This window comes from Osmia lignaria, chromosome 12 (assembly GCF_051020975.1).
Source record: "Osmia lignaria lignaria isolate PbOS001 chromosome 12, iyOsmLign1, whole genome shotgun sequence".
NCBI lineage: Eukaryota > Metazoa > Arthropoda > Insecta > Hymenoptera > Megachilidae > Osmia > Osmia lignaria.
Window position 1 is genome coordinate 10,999,573 of NC_135043.1, and position 25,402 is coordinate 11,024,974.

General features: G+C 30.7%; 5 protein-coding genes across 24 annotated transcripts; 2 read left to right on the forward strand and 3 right to left on the reverse strand.

Annotated features, from left to right (window-relative positions):
- Positions 1 to 326: 326 nt before the first annotated feature.
- On the reverse strand, positions 327 to 3,585 carry LOC117610106 (chitinase-3-like protein 2). 3 transcript variants are annotated; one of them, XM_076691325.1, is made up of 6 exons: positions 3,103 to 3,226; positions 1,947 to 2,213; positions 1,588 to 1,869; positions 1,283 to 1,519; positions 798 to 1,221; positions 327 to 731 (listed from the first exon to the last, which is right to left on the reverse strand). In XM_076691325.1, the coding sequence occupies exons 1-6, from the start codon at positions 3,120 to 3,122 to the stop codon at positions 588 to 590; spliced, it is 1,374 nt and encodes a 457-aa protein (XP_076547440.1). In that variant the 5' UTR covers positions 3,123 to 3,226; the 3' UTR covers positions 327 to 587. The 3 variants fall into 3 exon arrangements, with proteins under 3 accessions (XP_076547440.1, XP_034192976.2, XP_034192975.2); XM_034337085.2 differs by lacking the exon at positions 3,103 to 3,226 and adding an exon at positions 2,569 to 2,707; XM_034337084.2 differs by lacking the exon at positions 3,103 to 3,226 and adding an exon at positions 3,296 to 3,585 and having other exon boundaries at positions 328 to 731.
- Positions 3,586 to 3,807: 222 nt separating this feature from the next.
- LOC117610112 (transmembrane ascorbate-dependent reductase CYB561) lies at positions 3,808 to 5,777 on the reverse strand. Its single transcript, XM_034337113.2, has 6 exons — positions 5,613 to 5,777; positions 5,325 to 5,443; positions 4,932 to 5,144; positions 4,651 to 4,859; positions 4,352 to 4,509; positions 3,808 to 4,276 (listed from the first exon to the last, which is right to left on the reverse strand). Exons 2-6 carry the CDS (start codon positions 5,407 to 5,409, stop codon positions 4,114 to 4,116), a joined length of 828 nt encoding a protein of 275 aa, XP_034193004.1. The 5' UTR covers positions 5,410 to 5,443; positions 5,613 to 5,777; the 3' UTR covers positions 3,808 to 4,113.
- Positions 5,778 to 5,876: 99 nt separating this feature from the next.
- Positions 5,877 to 8,130, forward strand: Coq5 (ubiquinone biosynthesis protein COQ3, mitochondrial). Of its 3 annotated transcripts, none has more exons than XM_076691329.1 (6): positions 5,877 to 6,005; positions 6,522 to 6,860; positions 7,020 to 7,432; positions 7,517 to 7,605; positions 7,694 to 7,817; positions 7,876 to 8,130. In XM_076691329.1, exons 2-6 carry the CDS (start codon positions 6,701 to 6,703, stop codon positions 7,963 to 7,965), a joined length of 876 nt encoding a protein of 291 aa, XP_076547444.1. In that variant the 5' UTR covers positions 5,877 to 6,005; positions 6,522 to 6,700; the 3' UTR covers positions 7,966 to 8,130. The 3 variants fall into 3 exon arrangements, with proteins under 3 accessions (XP_076547444.1, XP_034193001.1, XP_034193003.1); XM_034337110.2 differs by having other exon boundaries at positions 5,879 to 6,077; positions 6,671 to 6,860; XM_034337112.2 differs by having other exon boundaries at positions 5,934 to 6,077.
- Positions 8,014 to 10,998, reverse strand: LOC117610104 (uncharacterized). The gene is made up of 9 exons (XM_034337076.2): positions 10,528 to 10,998; positions 10,256 to 10,399; positions 9,962 to 10,165; positions 9,729 to 9,886; positions 9,312 to 9,657; positions 8,912 to 9,211; positions 8,562 to 8,831; positions 8,366 to 8,458; positions 8,014 to 8,272 (listed from the first exon to the last, which is right to left on the reverse strand). Exons 1-9 carry the CDS (start codon positions 10,639 to 10,641, stop codon positions 8,111 to 8,113), a joined length of 1,791 nt encoding a protein of 596 aa, XP_034192967.1. The 5' UTR covers positions 10,642 to 10,998; the 3' UTR covers positions 8,014 to 8,110.
- Positions 10,999 to 11,274: 276 nt separating this feature from the next.
- Positions 11,275 to 24,113, forward strand: LOC117610110 (uncharacterized). 16 transcript variants are annotated; one of them, XM_034337095.2, is made up of 10 exons: positions 11,365 to 11,503; positions 12,444 to 12,495; positions 13,198 to 13,507; positions 15,021 to 15,278; positions 21,232 to 21,454; positions 21,699 to 21,864; positions 22,096 to 22,377; positions 22,548 to 22,690; positions 22,767 to 23,039; positions 23,236 to 24,113. In XM_034337095.2, the coding sequence occupies exons 4-10, from the start codon at positions 15,251 to 15,253 to the stop codon at positions 23,378 to 23,380; spliced, it is 1,260 nt and encodes a 419-aa protein (XP_034192986.2). In that variant the 5' UTR covers positions 11,365 to 11,503; positions 12,444 to 12,495; positions 13,198 to 13,507; positions 15,021 to 15,250; the 3' UTR covers positions 23,381 to 24,113. The 16 variants fall into 16 exon arrangements, with proteins under 16 accessions (XP_034192988.2, XP_034192995.2, XP_034192998.2 ...); XM_034337101.2 differs by having other exon boundaries at positions 13,282 to 13,507; XM_034337103.2 differs by having other exon boundaries at positions 13,410 to 13,507.
- Positions 24,114 to 25,402: the final 1,289 nt, after the last annotated feature.

Here is a 25,402-nt window from a genome sequence, read left to right on the forward strand (position 1 = left end):
GTTTATGTACAGCTTTTTTTGATTTACCACAATATAACAAATTTTAATGACTGCAATTATTTTGAAAAAGAAAAAGTTTTCGGTTGTTACTAATATTGAAACTATAGTCTTTTTTTATATTGAAATTAAATAAAAATTGTTCCAATTTACAAAACTCTAAACAAACATTGAAAATTTTATTTTAATTCATAATTTTCATTTAATTCTTGTATATCACTATGTCTTTCTTTCATACTATCGTGTAACTATTTAACAGATATTAAGATAGGAGAACTATAATATATTTTATTTATGATAATAATAATTATATTTTTAGAGAGATTTATTTTGGTTATTTTCAATTAGTGTTCTGATAGAGGTGTATTTAATTAACTTACTTTTAATTTAAAAGAATTAATTTAACATGTTTATTATTTGAAATTGAAACTTTGCACTAGATTTTCAATAATCTAAAGCATTTTATATTGCAAAAACCTTTAGGACTTATAAATACAAATACATATACAATATACTAAAAGTTAACTGCATATTTTTCTGAAAATGCAACGTTTACAGGAATGTAGGTGAACAATTAAATAATACAACCATTAATATTCTCGATACCTGAGAACTTTGGTAACAGTACGGGTTAAAGGAAACGTTTCATTGAATTTACACGTATTATTCCAGTCATCAACATTTAAGGATAGTATCATTGCCCCTCCAAAATTATTTGCACGAATCCATTCCGCCTAAAAATATATTCAAGAATGCAGTATATAATTTAATTTATATAAAAGAAAAATATACATACATACCTTGTAATAAACGCTTGTAACATCATCATATGATATCCATTCTCTGTCTTTATATGCATAGGGAACTTTGCTTTCATCATCAAAAACCATCTTCGCACCATCGTGAAGAAACTGGCATACAGTATAATAAGAAACAAAACCCGTTTTGCCTAGTTTACCAAACCCATTTGCAGGGGCAAGTAAACCATGATTCAGTGGATTATCCAGCCTATAGGAATGACCATAAGTAGGAATTCCAATGATCAACTTTTCTCTGGGCATGCCTTTGGAAAGCCAATATTGGGTGGAGAAGTTAACATTCAAAGTGGAAAGATACCCAGACTCAGCAAGGCGTGGATATAGTGGTGCATTGAGATCAGTTATTGGATAATACCAAACATAAAAATGGTAATCATATGACATTAAGTTCACAAAATCTACATACCTAAAGAAAAAATGATTGATTATACTACTAATAAAAAATACGTGATGTATTATGTGCTTACTTTGCCATCTCTACAACATCATAGCTTTGATCAACAATAGCCTGTGGAGCAGCTACTGCAACAGAAAGAATTAATGATTCTTTGGCTCGGTAAAATTCTTTTCGCAATTCTTCTAATAGTTGTATGAAATGAATCTTTTCTCTATCATCAGCTCCAAGCCATGCTGGAAATTCCCAATCTAAGTCTAATCCATCAAAGCCAAATGTTTTTGTTACGTTTAATACTGACTTTATAAATCTGTAATTGAAAAGCAGTTATATCAGTGTACTGGAGTTTTAAATAAGATACAAAGTAATAGAAATTACCTTTTCCTATTAAGATGATTTTTTACCATTTCTGAGAAACCTAAGTGGAGCTCATTACTGCCACCAGCACTGATCATGACCCTTAATTCAGGTTGCAGCTTTTTCAAGGCAAGAATATCCTTGTAAATTGATGAATTACTGCCCAGATCGAGACTGCAGTTCACCACGCTCGCAAAACCCACGATAATATGCGTACAAAGATTAGGGTCAACGTGCGACGGACTGAGCTCCCAGAACGTGTTCAGGTTGCTCTGTATGGTGTAATAACAGACAAGGATCTGCCTATGTAAGAAGACATTACTCTCTATAAAACTATATTTCAACGTGTAAAAAGTCAGTGGTATTATTTGATAGATTACCCTGAGGAGTTGGTGCTGTCGCGTTGTGGCGAACTGATACTGTTGTTCCTGTCCGCATTCTGGTTCTCCTTCGTCGACTCGGCGTACATCCGAGCCCGACGTAACCACGTAGCAATCTTGGCATTGTCTACTAATGTCTCTGTATCAAAAGTTTCAGCTCTTGGAGAGCGGAGAATGACAATTCCTATCCAGGCACGTGATACAAAGAGAATTGCAAATACCAGAGACACTAGTAAGAGGCACAAGATTTGTGATTTCCAACGAGGTCTAAAACAAACGTTTCAAGTATGTAATTATAATATTGATACATTTATTTAATATGAACTTGCGATCCATTCGCAAGCAAAAGTGATTAACTCCACTTTTTTAACTTTCTACTTTTTGTTCTGTGCAATTAATGATTTGGTAAATAAGTAGCTCATATAATAATTAATATGAATTCAACTTTAATTAATTAAAAATGTGTATATAAATTTTATAAATTTATATAAAAGTTGTGACTACATGTTGTATGTACATTTATGTCTACCTTAAATCAAGAAGGCTGCCTACATCATAGTAAATATAGAACAATCAATAACCACACCTGTAAGTTTTGACATACACTTAGGTACATACTTACTCATACATTTCAGCACACAAAGAAATAGGTATATATTAGAGAAAAAGAACTTTAAAACAAAAATAACAAGAAAACAACACACAAAATATTCAAAGATATCTAAAACTATTTTTAGATAAAGCAATTGTTTTCTGATTATTTTACGTACAATCTTTTTTTATGTAAATATTACAACAATAATTTTATATTTAAAATAATAAGCATGAACATCTAAATCAAAGACCAAATAAATATGTAAGTGAATAACAAAGCAATTAATAGCTTTATGTCATATTAAGTTAACTAAAAAAAGCATACAATGGAAAGCAATTTATATTTTTGAAATTTTTAACAACTGTATAAACAAATTAAGTGTTCAAAATTATTAGAAATAACAAGCTTATCAGTTCTACTCTATTATTTTCGCTACCGATATGATATCTATTTATAACTTTTAAGATAATTTTAAAATATGTATCAATATTAGTAGCACTAATTATTAAATGATGTACATATAATGTACATATACATATACATATAAAAGTACTTGCTCACCTAAAAAATAAAATAAACATATGTTACTTAATATTGAAAATCTTTAGAATAACTATAAGTAATTGAAAATGAATATTTAAATATATTATACATATGTATAAACGTGCAGTAATAAGTTGAATGTATTTAACAATCGTGTAATTGATATATAAGTGTAGGTATAATTGCTCAAAAAGTAAAAAATGCAACTCACTGTCTAACGTCAGTTAACAATTCATATTTTGCTTGAGGAACTGGAATTTGATTAACCATTGAACGTACAATGTTCGTCGAGATAGACGCTTGAGGACGCTAGTCCTCGAGGGTGGATTACCGCTTTTATTACTACGCCCAATGCAATATAGTGCACCAACCCATACGCATACATATACATATGTATGCACGCAACCTAGAAATATAAAATCAACGAATATGGCTTTACTGCGCAATATTGGAATTAGCAAAACGCGGAAATATTTAAAACTTCAAATGGGTTCTCAAGCTGATAATAACCTTCTACCCACACATTTAAAAAAATATATTCTTTGAGATGAAAAAAGGAATTTGTTTATAGAATTAAAAAATTTGACTCGTTGCTTTTCCTTTATTATTGCAAAAGATAAAACTGTGATAAAGAGATGAAATAAATTGTAAATATATTTGTGAAATACACACTTTTTACATACATTGTAATATATGGTTTAAACATTGCACATATACATCAAAATAAGATAATATTATTAACATTTTATATGCTACAATCATATATAGCACAGTTTTATAATTGTAGTATTTAAAGTTTATTATGAAAACAGTTAAAGTAAAAACAATATTAATATTAAAAAATATGAGATCCTTAATATTACCAAGAATTGGTAAGGTTCTTATTTCAAATAAAATATCAACCATAGCGCCATAATTAATAAAAGGACCAGATTTGAACTATGTTTTACAAATTAAAAAATTGTACACATAGTATTCAAACGCAAGCTGCACTTAGCTTTACAGAAAACTAACAGTATTTTCTGACATTTACTGACTGTTACCAGCGACTAATGATTCATCTTCAGGTCTAGGATAACGTTTATAGCGTTCCTGTGTTACAAGATAGACTGATACTCCTCCAAAAAGAACTAACAGGAGTCCAATCACATTAATTAATACTGCTTCATCAACAAGTTTTGAGTAATTGCCTCTGAAATGGAATATTATAGTTATATATAAAGTTACAGATTTGTGCACTACATGTATATTGGAAACATTTACTTACTTCAAAGAAAAAATTGCTTTTTCATTAAGTCCTAGAAGACAGGAAGCAATTACACCAACAAATCCAGCAATACCAAAGTATACATGAATAGGCATGTAAGAGGTTCTTAATGGAAGTTGTAAGCCTGGGTAAAAGAAGGACAAAAATCCGGCAAGCCACTGAAATAATTATAACACATTAATATTTTTTACTTTAACAAGTAGAAGTAAGTATATGATATGTGTGTGTCTAAAGTTTTAATTGAAATTAAAAAATATTGTTTATTCTTGTTGTTATATATTTAAGTATTTTCTTTGTACCTGGCAGCAAAATAAAATAACACTGGTAAGTCCAACCCAGCTATGGAGACTGTACATATTAGGAATTGGCTCTGCATTTAAATTATGACTATCAAACACAGCCACAAGAGCAATCACTACTAATACAACAGTGAATAACATTATACCACCATGAACCAGTTTTAGTCGCCTTTTCCTGGTATTTCTTTGGGTTCTATATATTAACATACCTAAAAAAAAATTAAAATAAATTAATGAAAGTTTCATTTTTTAATTAATTTTATTTAAATTGTTGAATATACCATTGGCATATAAGAAAACAAATCCAATAGTCATTAACAAAGGATGCCAATTGAATTCTAATGATGGATTAGATCTCCAAGAGAAACCACCTCTATAACTACCACACCAAATTGCAACCAGAATTACCAGGGTTGTTCCAATAACTTCCATTATAATTGTTAGTGGTTTAAACCCTTCCAGGGACTGGCGTGGTTCTCCAATTTGTTCCATGTCTGAAAATTATTTTGTTAATTTCTTAAAGTTTCATTCAGTATGGGATTAAGCATAGAATTGCAAAATAATGAAATTAACATAAAATCATTTGTTTTATATATATATATATAATCATTTGAATCAACAAGTTTTCATTTACCATAATATTTAACATTAAAAAATAAAAAAAAATAACATACCTAAACATATTTGATACTCATATGGATAATTTGTTGGCATAATTCTACTATAAAGTGATTCTTCATATATGTACAAATAAATCATCTAAACATTCTTATACTTTAATGCAGTTCTTGACCTTTAGTAAGTATAAAAAATTAATTTAACAACAAACAATGAAAAATTAATTGATAAGCTACTTAATGTGATTAACAAATAAAAGACACATGAATATATAATAAATTACAACATTTAATACATTTTATCAAGCAGTACTATATAGAGCATTTAACATATGGTAGCATTACCTCCTTTCCTTTTTTTGCTTTGACATTTAAATATCAGCCTGCTATGTATATAAACAACTACAGGAATAAATATGTTACACAATATACTATTTATATAAATGATATCAATTAAAAAATATTACTAATTAATTATATTTTATATTTAGATTTTTTTTCTTAGAGTCATGCATGAATGTATGTACATACAATAGTATATATATTTAATAAATATCTACAAATTTCCCTTATTATCTAAACTTTGGTTCTATTAATAAATTCAACAAGTGTTAAGTGATTGTGCTATAGAGTAATGATATTTCAAACGTCAGTTGAAATACCACAAGATATTAATAGCGTTAAACTTAAAAAAAAATTAAGCATACATTGATTCAATTAAAGGATGAAAACTAAATGGTAGTTCGTAACATACAAAATTTGTTGCATTACCTGACAATTTCTTACAACGTTTTGAGGAAAAATCAACAGGTATTACGCAGGTTCTCCAACGACGGAAAATAAACTATTGATTTTACGCAGTTGGGCGACAGAATATTTGAATTTATCGCGTTTGTAATCAACGCAACGACTAATTATAATAAAATATTTTCATTTCAAGGAAAATTTAATTACATTAACACTTGTCAATTTATTATTGATTTAAAATAACTTTACACATTTTTAAATAATCCCAAACTTACTGGTAATTTTACAAGAAAAGATAAAAATATAAACTATTGAAGAAATAATTGACATATGTAAATTATATTATCTTTCAAAATACATTTATATATTTGTCTATTGTATTAATAATTTTTAAGTATATAAAAAATTATTTTATAGCTAATATAAATATATATTTTTTGATTTTTCCATATTTATTGCACAAACTCATATCATTAATTTTCTGTTAAAAATTTATTGTTTTTTTAGATATCAATTACTAAAAATATGCCATCTTATGTAAACAAATATATGTATTTATTTACATAATATGTATATAAATACAATGTATTCAGAGATAACCTGCAACATGCAGTTGGAAAGGAATAATTAATCTTTTATTAATGTTTCATAATTAGTCTCAATTAACACTACCAAGTTACTTCAAAATGATTATAAGAAGAAGATTTCTTTCAAATTTAATGAGAAATAGAAAAACAACCTTTCTATTTGAAAAATACTTCTCAGAAGCAACTACTGTTAATGATAATGAAAAAACAACTCATTTTGGTTTTAAAACTGTTAAAGAAGTTGATAAAATGAAAGAAGGTGTGTTTCTATAGTCTAATAATTTATTCAAGTAGTATTTGTGCTTTTACAAAATGTATTATAAACAATTTATTTTATTTTCTATAAAAATATAATTATCATATAATTCCATAATTAATTTTTATTTTGTTTCTGATCTTTGTAAATTAATTGTTTTAGTGTATACCGTGTTTGAAAAAGTAGCAGATTCCTACGACCAAATGAACGATGCAATGAGTTTAGGAATTCATCGTATTTGGAAAGATATATTTATTCAGAAACTTGGACCAACTCATGGAAGTAAATTATTAGATTCAGCTGGCGGGACAGGAGATATAACATTTAGATATTTAAATTACTTGAAGAATAGTCCGAATCCTCAAAACTTAAAAAGTTCTGTAACAGTTTGTGATATAAATGAGAATATGTTAAAAGTTGGAAAAGTTAGAGCTGAAAAACAAGGTTGGATAGGTCAAGATAATATTGAAATTGATTGGAAGCAATGTGATGCTGAAAAGCTTCCTTTTAATAGTGATGTGTATACAGCTTATACAATAGCTTTTGGAATAAGAAATGTAACACATATTGATAAGGTAAATTAAATTTTGTTACATTATGTTGAAGTTAAATAAATTAAACTACTATAAAATCTAATCTTTTATAAAAAAAACATTTAGGTTCTTTCAGAAGCATACCGGGTACTTACTCCAGGTGGTCGTTTTATGTGTTTAGAGTTTAGCCATGTAAATAATAATCTTCTCAGATGGTAATCATTTATTTTTAAATTAAAATGTTTCTATCATATAAAGAGTTGTATCTTTAATATAAATATACAAGAAAACATTTTTGTGTAGGATTTATGACCAATATTCATTTCAAATAATACCTGTATTGGGTACACTAATAGCAGGAGAATGGCAAGCCTATCAATATCTTGTTGAAAGTATTCGGAAATTTCCTAAACAAGAAGATTTTAAGGTGAATTATATAAATTATATTATATTTCATACTCTAATATCAATATTACTTATTTTAGGAGATGATTGAAGAAGCAGGTTTTAGAAATGTAACATATCAGAATTTAACTTCAGGAGTAGTTGCTATTCATTCAGGTTTCAAATTATAATCATCAAAGTGTTGTAGGTATAGAAATTTATACATACAAAATGGTACAAACGATACAAAATTATTTATTATATTTACAAATTTAATATAAACATCTTTATCATATTCTTATTATATATATTATACAATTTAAATTAATTGAAATACTATTTTTCAGATAAAAAGTTTTTCAGTCTTTTATCTATTATTTCTTTTTGTTCCTGAGTTAAATCAGTAATTTTAATTACTGTTGGTTTCATATTTGTATTTAATTCTAGTTCTAAAAGGGCATCCATAGTTTTGATTTTATGTTCTGCATTACGGAAGATCTGAAATATTTATATTTTTATGAAACAGAAATTACACTTGTATCAAATTCTATTATTTTTTGAGGAAAAAAAAAAGAAATTTAATTTAACTACCATTCTAAGTTGATGTTCAATTTCTGGATTTTTCTTCAATTTCTTTTTTACTGAAAATTCCTGAACAGTGAAACCTAACAACTCTTCCAAGACCTGAAATTATGTAAGTTTAATAATTTTAATTTAAATAACGCTTTTTTTGCTAGAAAAACAGTTGGATATAAATAAATTATAATAATATTCTATAATTAATTACCTTATTTGAAAAAGATACTTCCATTGTTCCACTACCATCTCCTATTGTACATTCTAAAATCCACCTTGAATCTGTTTTTGTCAATTTTCCCAAAGCTTCAACATGTCCCCGAATTGTTTTAAAAGTTGTTTTTGTTATTAATGCACGATTTATATCCTGAATAAATTCACAAATTTGCGGTATTTCTGGAATTTGTGGTCTTATAAATTGTGTAATTGTTCTTTCCATTTTACCTTTTTTCACAGTTTTTGTTTCAGAACACATTGGAATCTAGGAGAATATTTAATTTCGTTTATCATCAATTGATATTTCTGATTATTTAAAATTGATTTTGCTCTCTAATAACTTACAGTCCTCTTTGTTCCAATTACCAATGATTCTCTTTGTGTTTTGCCTACTGCAGACTGTAACATAGTAGTTGATGTATTATTTTTATTAACTAGCGATTCACGACTTGAATGTGAAATTTGCTTCTCGTTTCTTGAAGTACGTTGTAATTGGTCATATTTTGGTGATGTAGAAATATCTTCAACTGTATCGTTTTCATCGATTATTATAATGTCATCGCCTTCTTCTTTAGGTAACGCTCTAAAAGGAGTTGCAATATATTCCTGTTTCGACTGCGGTTCTAGAAATTGTGCTTCATCGACCTGTATTTTTAGTAAATTAATTAAGTTTATTAAGCAACACTTTAAACTTATTCATTAAATTTAAAAATTAAACATTAAAGAAATACAATAGATTATGCACCATTTCCAAAAAACAATCATCATCATCTAATACTTTTTCTTCTTCAAATGTTTGAATATCTGAAACGTTTGGATTTGTTTGGATTGTTGATTTAACAAACGTTTGGATATCTGTCCTGGTATTAGTACTATAGTTTGCAACATTTCTTGATTTATTTGACGTTCGAATAGTATTAACGTTAGATTGTTTATTATTACTGTTGTGTAAATGCTCAATTTCTGAAACCTCTTCTAAATTTATTTCAAAATCTTCAAAGAAACTTTCATCTATTTTTGGCTCTTCAGGTTTGGCAACATTTGACTTTGATTCTTTGTCATTATAAGGATCAGGATTTTCTTTTAAATTCCTGTATAAAAAAGTATAATTTTTAATTATATCCTGATATATAACTCCATTTGATTTTCGAATTATACTTACAGAGCTCTGGCTAAGATATTTTCCAGAGCATTAGGAATTAACAAACTGTCTACTTCTCCACCAGTTCCTTTGAATTTTCCTTCTTCTAGTAATAATACACCTTTACGACATTTTACTGGCCCTATTACCATAACTTTGTATCCTGGAAGCAACGTATCCTTTGAAAAAAAAAAAAAGAAACATTAATATTCTTCAAATGTTTTGGTATATGTATCAGTATACATTTATCATACATTTAACCAAGGTATGTGATTATATTCAATTCCAATGATATCTTGTACTCCATCAGTTAATCGTAATTGCATCATTCTTTTCTTAGGGTATTTCCACTTATCTAATCTCTCTGATTCAGAAGGTTCAACTTCAGAAATATTAGTATTTCTTATCTGTTCTAACTGTTTATATTTTGATTTTGTAATATCATACATTTGTTCCACCTAGATTAGTAACACCATTTAATAAGTGTTATTTATAAATAAGAACAATTTGTATTCATCTAGTAAAGAGTCTAGTAAAAATCTATGTACCTGGAGAATATAATTTTCAGTTAATACAATGAACTTGTGTTGTGAAATGTTAGGTGGCAGACTTCCATTTTCATTATTAATTTCTCGTAAATCACTAAGTTGCCATTGTACTTTTACAAATTGCAAAATTTCTTCTGTGCTTGGCTAAAAAGAAGGCATAATTAAATCATATAAAAGAAAAATTGATCAGCATGTAATTTGCAAAAAATCTTGACATTTTATGAACTCGAGTAAATTTTTAAATCAAGTAAAAATTGCAAACCATTATTTACATTTTCATGTTGATTTATGTAGAATTCAGTGCAATCTTTTAACCATTCATCATTCATTAAATAATGTTCCAATTTTAATCTGGTTTTTATTCGTTTAAATAAATCTTCATTCATTTTGCATAAATTTAGTACTTGTATAAACTTTTATCAAGATTATTTATGTATATACATGTCTTTTGAGTTGATCTTTTTTAAATAGCAATGAACATTGTAGAAATTATAGGAAAAATAAAATTCTTTTTATTATTAGTTTTTATCTCTTTATGTAACATGTAGTAATTTATTTATACATTTTTTGTGTGGTATATGGGTGATTTTACAAATATTATATTTTACACATAACAATACATATGGATCCACGCAAAGAATGACAATCCCGTAGCAAATTGTTTTGAAAAAAAGGTTATGTTAACAAAAGTTAGAGATATGTATAAAAATAAATTAAATTTATACAACGTTAGGAAAATTGCAAACGGATATTTATTAATATTTATTAAAAATATTAAAAATCTTAATGATTTAGTAACATTTTAGAACTCTATTATCATTTTTATTAATTATATTTATTTAGTATGAATAATAGTTGATATTTATTCGATTACAATCACAATTAGCATTATTATTATTACAATATTTTTATTATTTGTACAATAATCGTATATAAAAGCCAGTTTGCCTATTTTTAGTAATTCAAACACACATCTTGTTAGGAGTGGGGATGAGCTTTCGTGGTGGGGGAAGCGAATGAGTGGGGGAAAGCCAGCCGTCAGGGTAACGCATGCCTTCTGACGTATGTATTAGTCGACCGCGCGAGCTCGTGCCGTAAATATGTGAAGTGTAAGTGTTTGATCTTTTTTTTCTTCTTTTCTGTCATCCAATCTGTATTTCACTCGTAATATTCTTGTGCGTGATTTCATTTGTGATTGTGCAAAACATCATTGCAAACGAATGTTTATCCATGTACATGTACTACAAGGTATGTATATACATGTCAAATGGAAGTGTACATATATGAAGTTAATATGTATGTACACATAATGTATGTACATTGTGCATATTAGATAGCATTTATTGTCTAAAAATACGGTATCATAACTAAAAGCTTATTAATTTCTGATAAAAATATTGGGATAATAGATATTAGATCTCTGTCTATTTCAAATGTCATTAGTACACGAATATGTTTATATGTATATTTTGATTAAAATAATACCCCAGTAAACAATAAATTCTTGAACGTATTATGAATGTGGAATAAATATTAAAATAATTATTTCTGTGAGAAATTTTGATTGTGTAAGGGTAGTTTGAAATAAAATGGTAACCTGTACACAATTAAATCAACATTGAACCGATAGATATGTTCTGTAAATGTTAAAATACAAAGCAGAATTTTAAGTGTTCGTTTCATCAGTTTCTTAATTTTCAATTTTCAATTTTCTTAGAAAACATTGAATGACTTTAATTATTATTAAAGACGAATCAGGGTGTTTTTAGAGATGTGTTACCACCAAAAATGAAATTTTCACCCAAGGTCGGAGATCGCTTGGAGATTCATCGTATCTCCATATGACATATGGTCGCGATTTTTTTGAGTTATTGATTATCGAAGTGGAATACGACGCGCATAACAAACTACTAAATGTTTCTGGAATATTTTGCTTATAAAGATTTGCATACTAATTTTCTTTTCTAACCTCGTATAATACATATATGTACATACATACATACATACATACATACATACATATAGTGCGACTTTCTGTACGCAACTAGAATAAAATATCATGCTAATGCCCTCTTAACCGCGGCTAACAAATTGAAAATTGGTTTCATATGTCAATTTATATGACAATTTGATTAACATATTAAATGCATGATATTCATGTTAATTATCTTTTTCTTTTAAATAATAGTGTGTTTCGAGGGTTAGGGAGTGACCACTGATGTAATTATGAAAGGATCAGGGTGAGGTTGAATTTTTAATATTCAAAAATTATAGAATTTCAGATTTCAAAAATTTCTAAAAAAATAGTTACGCCACTGAATAGAGCGTTGAGATATTATCTTGAAAATTATCGTATATACATGTCGCACGGAAAGGCGATCATTTATTTATCTATAACGCGGAGAAAGTGTAATCTGAATGCAATTGTTGACTTCCACTCGGGATCCGCAAATCTTACATATCGGCTAATAGATATTATTATCTACTGTAATATTCGAAACCTTATTAAAGCCGTTGCTTGTTAATTCGGAAATCAGTTTATTGGAAACCGAATCGTTAGTCCACTCTTAATATTAACGATTCTCAATATTTTATTCGTTAACGGTATAAACAATGAAATTTAATAACTAAATTTAATAAGTCGACGATACTGTACGAATGTGAAACGACACTGAAATTTTGGAATTTTAGAATCTTAAAATTTAGAAATTGTGTGGCACCCAGTGGACACCTTTTTCAGAGGGTGGTGGGCAGGCCTGCCCTATTTACGGCAGTGGTATTATAGAAACGTGTATTTGTAATTATATTAACTAGTTCAGGAATTATTATATCATATTCATCCTGTTTGCAATTGTTCCGAAACTTTCTGCCGATACACGAACGTGTCGAGTAATATTTTACACATTGCAACGTGGCCGAGATTAATTAATATGAAAGTTTAGGAAACGCATAAGTGAAGGACGAAGATCAAAGACGGAATTAAGTGTTTCGTACGAAGATGTTCCAAATAACATTCGTTTCTTCAGACCGATCCAGTGGTTTTAATGAGAAGAAGATAATTAGTGACGATTGACATGTGATGAGAAATGTTAGCTGAATAGTTTGAGAAAATAGTAATATGCACTTGCAAACATTGCAAAAATGTTCATTCAAGGAGCTTCCTGAAAAGATCAAGTCAAAAACGAAGATACATCCTCTGGAGACTATTGCCTCCTCAATGATGAAGACAAAAGGCACTTCGTGAAATTTGAGGTGAGTTTTATAGTATATTGATACGAATTTTTAATTAACTTTCCGAAGAATATCTATTACTTTGGGTTAAGTTAGGTACAATGAAAATGACCATATATGATTATAATTATTTAGAATACTATGTAAAATATTATTAACATTAAGAAACAATTGTTTTCTTTTAATTTTTGTAAAATTCGGAAAGTAATAATAAAGTAAAATATGAAATTCAAGTCAAATTGTCGCGGTTTTGGCGCACTACCGTTTGACTGTTAATTATTCGATTATTATCGAATTCGATATATCGTCTATGTATCGTAGTTCGCGGCGTACAATAAGTCACTTTCATATTTTCACCTTCAGCAAATATTTACGGTATTTATAACACGGAAATATAAATAATTATACTAATTTATAGCATTTACAAATGTTGGTAATATTTATTTATTACCTACGAAATGTAGGAACCGAAAGATTTAAAACTGTTTATAATAAGACGTGTACAAATGAAATGATGAATGGTTTGTTGACAGAGCTTTAATCTTGGAATTGATATAATGTAAGTGTTGTTTTTCTACATAACCTAATAATAGATTCATTCTGTAATTGTTTAATTTACAACATTTGGAAAATTTCAACTTCAATTTTATACATATGAGATAGTTGTGAATATTTTTCAAATTATCTTACATACATAGATAAATAAATAAGATAGACATAAGCGGGAAGTGATGCATGCCAGGATAGAGAGCAAGACCTAGATGAAAATAGGTGTTTCAGCAGAAAAATATTATCAACATGAGAGACCCGTCGGTGAACCGAGGACGTGTTTCTCTTTAAAAGAAATTAGCAGTGATACCTTTCAGGGCTCTTGGCCTCCTCTCGAGTGCTCTAGAGTGCGGAGGTATTCACTTCTCAGTGCACTACTGGTGTCCTTCTTATTAACGATATACACTAGGCAAACTACGTCTTTGTCACGATAACTTTGTTCAAATATCCTAAAGAATCAACAAAATGTAAAATTTATTCTGTCTAGAATTTTCTTTCGTCGAGAAACATTTTAACTTTATATAAAATTAGAAAAATAAAACGAGTATTTTGATTATTCGTTTAAGAAATTAACAAAAAAAAAAAAAAAAAAAAAAAAAAAAAAAATTATTCTTACTATGTTATTTTACAATTTTTATTTGAATCGAGTAATTAAGAAATATTGTAACTTCATACCGGTACATAGTCAGTCTTCCAGAATAGGGTCTTCAGAAAGTTGGAAACTTTTGCATTCCCTTAGATTTATGCCGGTTGAATAATTCAGAGTAAAGCTCTTCGAGTTGTAACAATTCTAAGAAAGTTTTAAAATTCAAGCAGCGGGTAGGAATTTGAAAATTCTTGATATCCCTCACCAGGGTTGCATTACTCCATCCGCGGCTGTTCTAGAGGTGTATAAATAGAAATCATCGTTTCGCGTTTCGCGTTTCGCGTTTCGCGTTTCGCTCTGGTTAATGGATTATATATTGATAATACGTTTATTTTTGAGGAGGGTAGGTGATATCGGGTGTGATAAGGATGAACTTGCGAGCCTGGGTAAGACGGAGATGACCACTAGATCCGTGCCTCGTCCTGAAGACGACGACGAGGAGGACGAGGAAGAAGAGGAAGAAGAAGAAGAAGAAGAAGAAGAGGAGGAGGAGGAGGAGGAAGTCGACAAGGAGGCTCGTTCGAGTCTACGATATCACTGCCACTGATATCCGCTCTCTCGTCGCATCGATGCCGATTCCTATGTCTATCGATAGAGGTAAATTTTTTAATTAACATGATCGTCACATTACAGTTACTCATAATTAATATAGTGCATGATATGAGTAATTAATCATTGCGTTACTAATAAAAATAAGGAAAAAGAATGGAATGAAAAATTAGTTTCGTCCGAATATAAACCAGATTAAGGGAAGGATAATAAATAAGAAGTATTTTTTTCGCCCCATAAAATCGGTCAGGTGAATCTTGACCTAATCGAATTGTTTACGCTTTAGACCTTGATACTCGCCAGATCACCAAAGAAATTTCGGAAACGAGCTGAGGAATATACATATACCACCGTTACGAAACTTGTTTTCCTACAACAGTATCCTGGTTTTTATCGCAAGAAATATTTTTTCATGGAAAAATTTGTTCAACATTTCTTTCAATTGAAAAACAAGTACATTTCTTTCAAAAACAAATGAATATTTATAAAATCTATTAAATTTTCAATGTGAATATCAATAATTAATTATTATTATTGGTACCAATGCCAATACCAATATTAATTATTGATGTTACATGCTAATTGTAAGATTTAATATTGACCTAATATCTTGGAAATAGATAATCTTTTGGCAGATATCTTTCAAACTGACAGATATGATAGAACATACACGATTAAAATAATAGACAAACATACATAGACAAACACGATTAAAATAATGGTTCGAAGAATCGAACGTTGAGCTAATCGAACTTCTATCGTACATTGAGATGAATCCGAGCCGAAGGCCGTAGTCTAAATTCGTCTCGTTGAATTTCACCTCTTATTCCTCTCATACTCTCATGGATTCTACACGTAACCTTGTAACATTGGCATTACAGATTACCGTCTTTATAAGGGATATTTCCCCTTGGATCTCATCTACGTCACAATTTCTATGTTTCAATATTTCACCATATCCTATACTCTACCAAATTTTACCGTATTTTAGATTTTATTACATTTTAATGAATTCTTTTAGTACATTTTTTCAAATTTTAGTAATTTTATTAAGTTTCAATGCCAATCTCCCTTTTGATTCAAGGTATATTTTATTTTAAATATTTTAAAACATAATTGCTCGAGTCAATTAAAATAGGACGCCATATATTTAAGATTTTTTATCAAAAGCTCAAAGAACATAATACATTTTCTATTATCTGCAAAATACCAAAGTACCTTTTCTTTCCTTTTTCTCTTGTAAATTTACCCAGAGCATTATTCTTGCAAGAATCTTTTAAACTCTGGCGCGAGCAAGTTTCGGGCTTGCAAGGAGTCAAAATAATTCGTTTTTTGCATAAACCGTTTAACTATAGTATGGTACTGCAGTCTTAATACGAACCTTGAGCTACTTTAAGCCACAGTTTTTCGGTATCCCTCGCGTAAAAAAGCAAAAAAAAAAAAAAAAAAAAATGCAGGAAGCATTGAAATTGTTGTGTAGAAAGGGGTCTGTCCATAGGTCGACCTATATTAGGCTTGACCTTTGTACCACCACCACTGAAGATTTTTCTTTTTTCTTTTCTTTTCTTCTTTTTTTTAAATCCAGTTTGATTTCTTCTGATAAAGTCTGTTTAACCATCAAATATTTCATCATTTAAAAACGTTGTTGTTCACTATATTTTTTCCTTTTTAAATCTTTTTATAGAGAGAATTATTGAAAGCGATTAATCGGATTTTACGAAACATCAGATGTATCGAATTTTAATTTAATTCGTAAATGTTGAGACAATGAAAAGATATCGATAACGAGGACAGCGGATTTAAATAATGAACGATGTTAATTAGAATTACTGTCCTATCGATCAATTGAATTTAGCTCAACGACGAACACGACTGATTGCAGCTGATTATTTTGATGACCTAGGAACACAATGGTACTCGTAACAAGCAAATGAACACGTTTTTTAATGGGTCAAGTGCAAACTACTAATTACACAAGTTTTCATACGTCGTGAAACGTGTTTTTGCTTAGATACCTTGATACGTAATGTATCGTACAATTTTTCTTTTGACAAAATTTTAATTTTGAAATTTTTCTAATTTTCGACCTTTTGCTTCGAGATTGCTTCAAACAAAAATATATATGTAGTATATTAACGGTCTACGTTTAGCTTCAATTGAAAAGTAACGTATTTCCTGAATAAAATTCTACTATATCGTAAAAGAGTCATAAAAATATGGTTTCCGTTTGAAAAGAATTCGTTGAAACGGAGCGATCGTGAATTAGTATAAAACGGTGAAAAGTTACGAGCGAATGAGAGACGGAAGAAAATAGGAGTCGTTATGGTTGAGAGATATATACATACATATAATACCGATGGTACTTGAAAAGCTGATACTTAGAGCTGATTGTTCTTCTGGTGATTGCATCCTTCTTTTTTGCAACCTCTGTTACTCTCCATAGCTCATTCTTCCCTTTTACCAGTATATTTCAAATGTTCGATAACTGATGTTTTAGGAACGTTTTCAATCTTCTACAATAATTATTGAAGAACAATAGCCAGCCGGGTCACTAGTTTTTCCAAGTATCCACTTAAATGCTGCTGGATCATAATGAAAAATATTTCATTCTTTTCATGATTTTTTTACTATTACAAAGAACTCCAATTATATTTAAATTTTCAGAATTTTAAAATGTTCAAGGGATAAAACTTTTTTATTTACGCCACTAAATACACATAAAACATTTAATAATTTTAAAGATGGCCTCACGATCAGACCCTTCTTTAAAGAAGGGGATACAAACAAAGTTTGTTATTCTGAAATTTTGTACGTAGGATGTAAGAATCATTAGAATGAAAGAAAGCAGTAAATTACGATCGTCATTGTAGATTGTAGATTGTAGATTGTAGATTGTAGATTGTAGAGGCTCGTTGTCGGGTGATCCTTGAATATTCGTTATCGTTTCGACAGGAGCCAGGCTCGAGCTCCAGGGACGACCGAACGTTTCTGGAGTGGTGTGCACTCGAGTATAATTAGATGTCCCAGTTTACACGGCATCTCATTATGGAATCCATTCTGCGAACCACAAAAGCTACGATACGTGCTTACATCGGCCACCTTCCGTTCTCCACCCACTCGATAATAAGCTCACCACCGTCTTATCGAAATTAACCATCTGCTTTGGAGCTCACCGCTTCAAACTAAACAGTGACAATGAGAGTGCGGTTTAGAAGAGGATCCCTTTCGTTTCTTCTTAATTCATTCTTCTAGGCTCGCTGTAATGTACTCGTACTTGATTTGCTTTTGGTATTAGGAGAGTCTAGGGAGAAACTAGGGAGAGACTATAGGGAATGCTTTACATAGAATCTCTTGTCGGAACAACTAGGAGCTGTTTGGGTCAGATCCTTAGGTTATTAACAGTATCGAGTGTTTAATATCTTGCATTTTTCATAATTTTAGAATTTGAAAATTGGAGAAAGATTGGGATGCTTTTCTTCCTAACTCTATTCCTTCAAATATCCAAATAACAAAATGTTACGAATTTGATTACGTTCCCTTTCAAAATGCCAGGAAATATTGTAACGTAGAAATAACTGAGAAGAAAAGACAGAAGCAACAGTGAGCCGGCCGTGAGCTTTGACCCGGTGACCCGTAGTGCGTGGGCTGAGAAGAGGGCATGGAGGAACGGGAGAAGAGGGAGGGGTGTCTTTCTCCTCTCGCAGCCGGGAATCGATACCTGGTTCCCCTGCCAGCTCAACCACCCCGACAACTTCTCCGTCTACCCTCCACCCTCTCTACACCAAGCTGAAATACCTTCGACCGTTTACCTGCCCCATATCGATTCCCATCCTACACGACCCCTTTTTTCTCTCACAAAAGAAAAGAAGATGACTTTTTCTTAATCTCAATTGATTTACTAATTGTCTCTCCTCTTGCCCATTGTGCTTATTAAGAGGCGTCGAACTGGCTAATCGTTGGTACATGCTATTTTATTTATCATGCGATTCAGTCACACCGTCTTGTTCTTTTCTAATTTATTAGTTAGGTACATGTGAGTAGAGAACTGTTGCTTTATCAAAATGCTTATTTTCTATAAAGGTGTCTATAATCTATAATTTAAATTTAGTAATTTAAAAATTTACCTGTCTCGGACGACAGACTATGGAGAAAGCCCCAATCTTGTATCGCGTATTGTATTTCAAGATAATGACGTAGAAAGTTTAAAGTAAAAATTGGTTTAATTGCATCTTGTTCATTGAATCGTTAAAATATTGCAATCAATCGTATAATAATTGAGAAATTTCAAATACCTTTTACATTGTGCGATAACGAATACTGAAGCGTATACATGTAGATAGAGAGCATCGATTTTATAATAAAAGGAATTGCAACGCATTTAACGGGAAACGAGTTTGAATGCTCTTAAAACAAAAGAAAAAAGCGACTGAAGAGATTCTCTCTCGTTACTGAAATTCAGCATTGCCAGTTACTCTTTTGATGACTGGATTACTTGCCTTTGATGATTACAGAGAATGTTTCTGACGAATAGATATAATCATCGAACCTTTTAACCGAAAAGTATTGTCTTTTCTTTTTTTTTTTATTGGACTGCTTAGGTGATGATCTTAGGTAAACCTTGTTGTTGTCGAAACTATCTGGAAATATCTTTAAAGCTCTCGGAGGATTTCGTAAGGCAGAATCCTTCAGGGTTACTGCACACCAGCCACAGGTTGTCGTCCTCGTTCGCTTAAATCGACCTATTAACCCCCTTATTCAGTGCTTCCTAAGCGAAATCTCGGAATTTCGACCGAGTTCACTGGGAATTCCGTTTCGTTGAACATCTAAAGAACCTGCCTATTCATACCTTCCCTCTCTTTTTCAATCGTTTGAATTTTCCAGCTCTTCAAATTGCAATCTTCCTGAAATTTTGTCCTATTTCATCATCGAATGATTCTTTTATTCTTTTTCTGTTTCTTCAATCAATTCTTTTTATTTAATTAATCATTCCGTTTCATAGAAATTATCAGATGGAATATTTGTATTCGAAAAGTAGAAATTATAGGTGAATGTAAACATGATCGTTATCTGAATAGTATTATTACTTACATATGTATATCATTACTCTTTATTTGTGAGACTGTGCTCTTGGTCCAATCAGAGTCAGTCTTGTGTTGGAAATATAAGGTAGGTCAAATAGGCTTCTCTGCAGAATGGTGAAGTGTTATCAGTGACGGGTTTTATCGAGACGTCGTAAGACAGGCTACATCGATTCTCTAGCTTGAAATCAATATCCAGAACCTACAACCTATGAGTATAATGCTGGAATACGGCTGGGCTGTACCAAAATATTTTCTGGCCCATTTGGCTGTCTTTACTATACTTCAAATATACCATTTTCTTTTTTTTAATTCAATTTCATTGATTTTCATATTACTAATTATATGATTTATTTTTTGGTAAATTACTTTATTTGTCCAATTATAAATATATATGCGTCCGATTGGTCAAGAGCGTTTAATTAATTATTAGAACTGTTCCAACATTTGTAAACGTTCCACTACTGGGCCCGTTACCTTAAATCATTAATCATCATTAACTTAGTGATTAAAAATAAAGGTTTCTTAAAGTAAATATTTACTTTATATCCGATTACTTTATCTAGCTTTTTTTTTTTCACTTGAAGTTTATTTTTTAAGTGTTCTCCATTCTGGAGGTACCAACTCCCGATTGAGTGGTTCTTTGTAGGACACCCCTTGAAAGTTCCGCGCTATTGATTATCACTGGAATTCGATAGCCATTCTATGACTTTTTCGAATCTCTACCACATGGAGCCAATTATTTTACCCTACTCCACTAATAATCAATTATTTCTTTTTTATTTTATTTTAACACCTTTATAATGATCATCGTCCTTATAGAATCTATGATTTTTGTAATTTGACAATTTTGCTACCAAAATCAAATTTTTAAATTTTTCATTATCTGTATTTCAAAATGACGATAAATATGTTTTGTCTAGGTATGGGGAGTGTCGTGGGCAGTAACGTAAACGTAAGCAACGGAACGACAAGGAGGATGGAATCGACGACGTTCCTGCCGGAAGCGACGCCGACCCTCAGCGAACGAGAACAACTGAAAATTGAATTTTACAAAACTTACGATGTTATGACCGGAGTCAGAATCGCAGCGACTCTCGGTGGTTTTTTCGGTCTTATGATTCTCCTGCTTGTTTATAAAAGCAGGCAAGCCACTCTTCCTTCTATATTTACTCTGCAATCCTTCTAAATTTCATTGCAATTCAACGTTTCAACTTTGAAAAAATTAACTTTCCGCATTTATCATATTTTGAACTTTAATTAGAATTCCAATTAAAAAAGAAAAATTCGTGTTTTACTATAAAATATCCATGAAAGAAACTCTTCCATGTATCATCTAGAAATAGTATAAATAAATGAAAAGGGTAAAAGGAGAGTACATGTGGTATAGGTGTAAATCGAGCAAGCAGTTGGAAGATCCAAGACTGACCGCGGCAGCGGCCGCAGCGGTAGCTGAAGCAGAAGCTGAGGAAAGAGCTCTCGCAGCCGCCCTCGAAGCCATTACTAGATTACCACCTCGACCAGACAGAGGTCCCAGAAGGTCTCTTTGTGTTGAGGTCAGTATATTTATCAATCCTTTTTCACAGTTCATTGATTATTATTCTACTGATGGATCAAATATATCTCGACCCTATATCTCGACAATAGGCATAATATACATTTCAACAAAAGTACTTGGACAAAATTTGTAATTTAAAATAAGAAATTTGAAACCAGTCATCACAATAATTTTGTAAATATTGATTGTAGTCAAGTAATCGAAACGAAATAAATGTATTTTGTTCAAGGTGATTCAGTCTCATTCTCCAAGAATCGGACCGCGTTTCGCATCAGTTGGAGGTGGCTACGAGGCTCTATTAACAGCGCCAACGAAGCAACCAAATTTGGCACCTCCAGACGAACAGAGAAGATGTAGTTCCGTGACTTGTAGCAGTACTGGAAGTAGTTATCTTGAAAGGAGAGGATCTGCGATGCCCGTACCATGTCTGCCGCTTCATCCCGCCTTCTCGACGAAACATCACTCTGCCCACGACGAACCCTGGGACCTTTATTACCCAATTGATATTCAAGTGAGACATTCATCTTGTGAAGTAATTTAAATTTTCTTGCTGAAATGCTAATGTAAAGTGTAAACATAATAGTATATTGCAGTTAACAATGATTTTTTATTCAATAGTTTCAAAGATATTATTAGAAATATCGATTACTAATTAATTTATATTTGGAAATTCATTAATAGGTTATCCAACCAACCCCTGAACTTTCTCCATGTACAAGCGAAGCAGGTCTGTATGCAAACGAAGTGATGATGGCAGGAACCACTGGTAAAAGAGCACCATTGGCTTCCATGGGCAGTGTTGATCCACCTGAACCAGATTCAAGGTTTCTGACAAAATTAGTTTAATCTTTGTGTTTATTTATAAATTAACTATAATATAATTCTTCTATGAATTTATAGCTTTGAACATTCAAGATCGCTAGGTTCCGACTCGGTCTTCCTGAGAACCGACGATCAAGAAGAGTGTATGGACACAGAAGACGAGGTGTCTGGGTTCTCTACCGATTCTGAAACACCTGGTCCCAGTTGTCGAAGATTCCTTCGAGTACCCTTGAAGAAGAAGAAAACAGTTGAGAAATGGGATGGTTGCGCTGGATGTGTTCCTAGACGACGGCCTGGAGGGAAACCGTGTCAAACTTGTCATAGCATCAGTGCAGCTGTTGCAACTTCTGGGTACTCCATTTTAAGATTCCACCTATTTTTAATTAATAAATGATCAAAAGAGACAGATAACTGATCATGGAGAGAACAATTTAAATTTCTAGCGGCTTAAATATTATTTTCCAGTGTATAAAATCCTTTCAAGAGCTTAAAAATTGATGCATCTAACTCTAGTGTAGCTTGTTTATTGTTATCGATCTGTTAACAGATCTCAGGCAGTTTCCACAAGCTCGAGCAGCCAAAGTAGCCTCGGTTCTCCACCGTGTTCACCGGCCATCGAACTGAGACACAGACCTCCACCAGCGCCATTACCGTCGAGTCCACCTGTCTGGTCACAAGAAACATTGTTTTAATCCTTTGACCACTTCTCGGGTAAAGGATGTCACGAATAGCTGGTAATCGCACAAAAGTATCTCTTCTGAGGGAAAGGAACGAAGATTGAATTTTATGATGAAAGAAGATACAACAAACAGAACGTTAAAGGAACAGAATATCTAGACAAGTACTCTGATGAAAGGAAAAAAGAAAGACATCGGTATAAAGGGAACGGAAAATCCTACAGAATGTAAAAGAAGAAGAAGTGAACTTTGAAATGGAGATACGAGAGAATAATTACAAAACTGTAATTAGATATAAAAGCTAATAGGAGAAATATAAATTTAATGAAGTAGGCGAAGAGAAATTTATGAGAAATTAGGTCAAATTTTTGTTTCGCTTAAAGGAGAATAAACGCAATAACATCGAGCTGAAAATAATAGCATCGTGTGCCGAGTTTCTGAAGGAGAAAGAATGATAATTAACCAACGAGTGGAATAAAAAAAGGAAATGCCAAAACATTTGTATAGTAGCTTTTAAGCAACCAAAGAGAGAAACAGAAACTAACAGACTAATTAATCGTTAAACGAACTGTTGTAAAAAAAAATGATAATGAAAATGGTAACGTACCATAGATAATATACTGTAAATAATATGATAAAAAGAAAGAACTCGAATCCTTTTTTTCGTATTCGAAAAAGAGTGATAAACGCGCCACGTTTATATCGCGTTAGAGAAATTAAAAAAAAAAAAAATCAAAACTTTTAAAAAGATGTTGATCTAGCTGTGCGTGTATAAAAAAAATAACAAAAAAAAAACAAAGAAATGAAAAATAATTCTCGTTATTCGTTTTTTTGTTTTCAATATTGCATATGTATGTGTATATGTATACATATATGTGCGTATAATACGCGCGATTAAAGCTAAAAACTAGATTAATCAAGTTATTAATCAGGAAACTTGAAAGAACAAAAACCTATGAAATTTCCTTAATTTATTATTTTCCAATTTAAACAAATGATTTTAGACCAGAATAATTTTAATAAAAGAGTATAAAGTTAATGACGTTTTAAAAATAAATCTTCCATTAAAATGAGAGGCCCCGAATTAATTTCCACATCTAATAGGATATTTTTCTTTATTTTACAGATTTTTAAAATATTCAAAAGTGTCCCATACTGTTCAATGTTTCTTTCTGATTGTATTAATTCTAGTTAATTAATTAATTAATGACGCTTTGATGACTGCCAACGGAAAAGCAGAAATCCTCTATGTATGTGAATTGTGGTACATGTGTGTTGCGCGCGTTTCGTGTGTGTATATGAGCGTACCTTTACGCACACGTGTATAGAAAACTAGAAAATCAAAGCCGTATATTAATAGTGTTGTCAATTTTTCCAATAATCGGGACACGTTTATAATCTTTGCTTTCTTAATTGTAAACATTTTGTTTAAAATTTTTCAACTTTCTACTTGCTGCTGGGTATCTTATAAATCTGATAAAATATTTACGTTAGTTGGAATATATCTGTTTTCTTTTTTAATTATTCTGTTATTTTTAATTTTTAATACCGATCGCTATACTAGTCTCCAAGTACCTATATCAATGCTTAATTTAATTCTTGAATCTTTTAATTGAAACGAAATTTTTATAAATGTGAACCCGATTAAACGTTTAATGATCAGATTACAACGCGCAACTTCTGTCGGTGCCTTTCCGCCGGATCTTCTTCCATCATCGTTTTAGATAGTATCATCGCATCAAAGAAAATCATCAACAAATCAACTACTATGTCTGTATAGCGACAGAAAGTGGACAAAATAATGGAAACGCTAGGAAATGTTAAGAATGCTTTCCTTTTTAATATCTTCCTTTATTAGCACAAGCAACGAATCAGTTTAATCAGTTTTCAGATCTTTAGAGAATATCTTTAAAGATCTTTAAAGAATAATATTTTGAAACTTTATTAAAAATTATTTAGAGTTTGTACAAATTTATTCCAAAAACAATTTAAAACAATTTAGAATAGAATATAACGAAGAACATGCGGAATTTATTG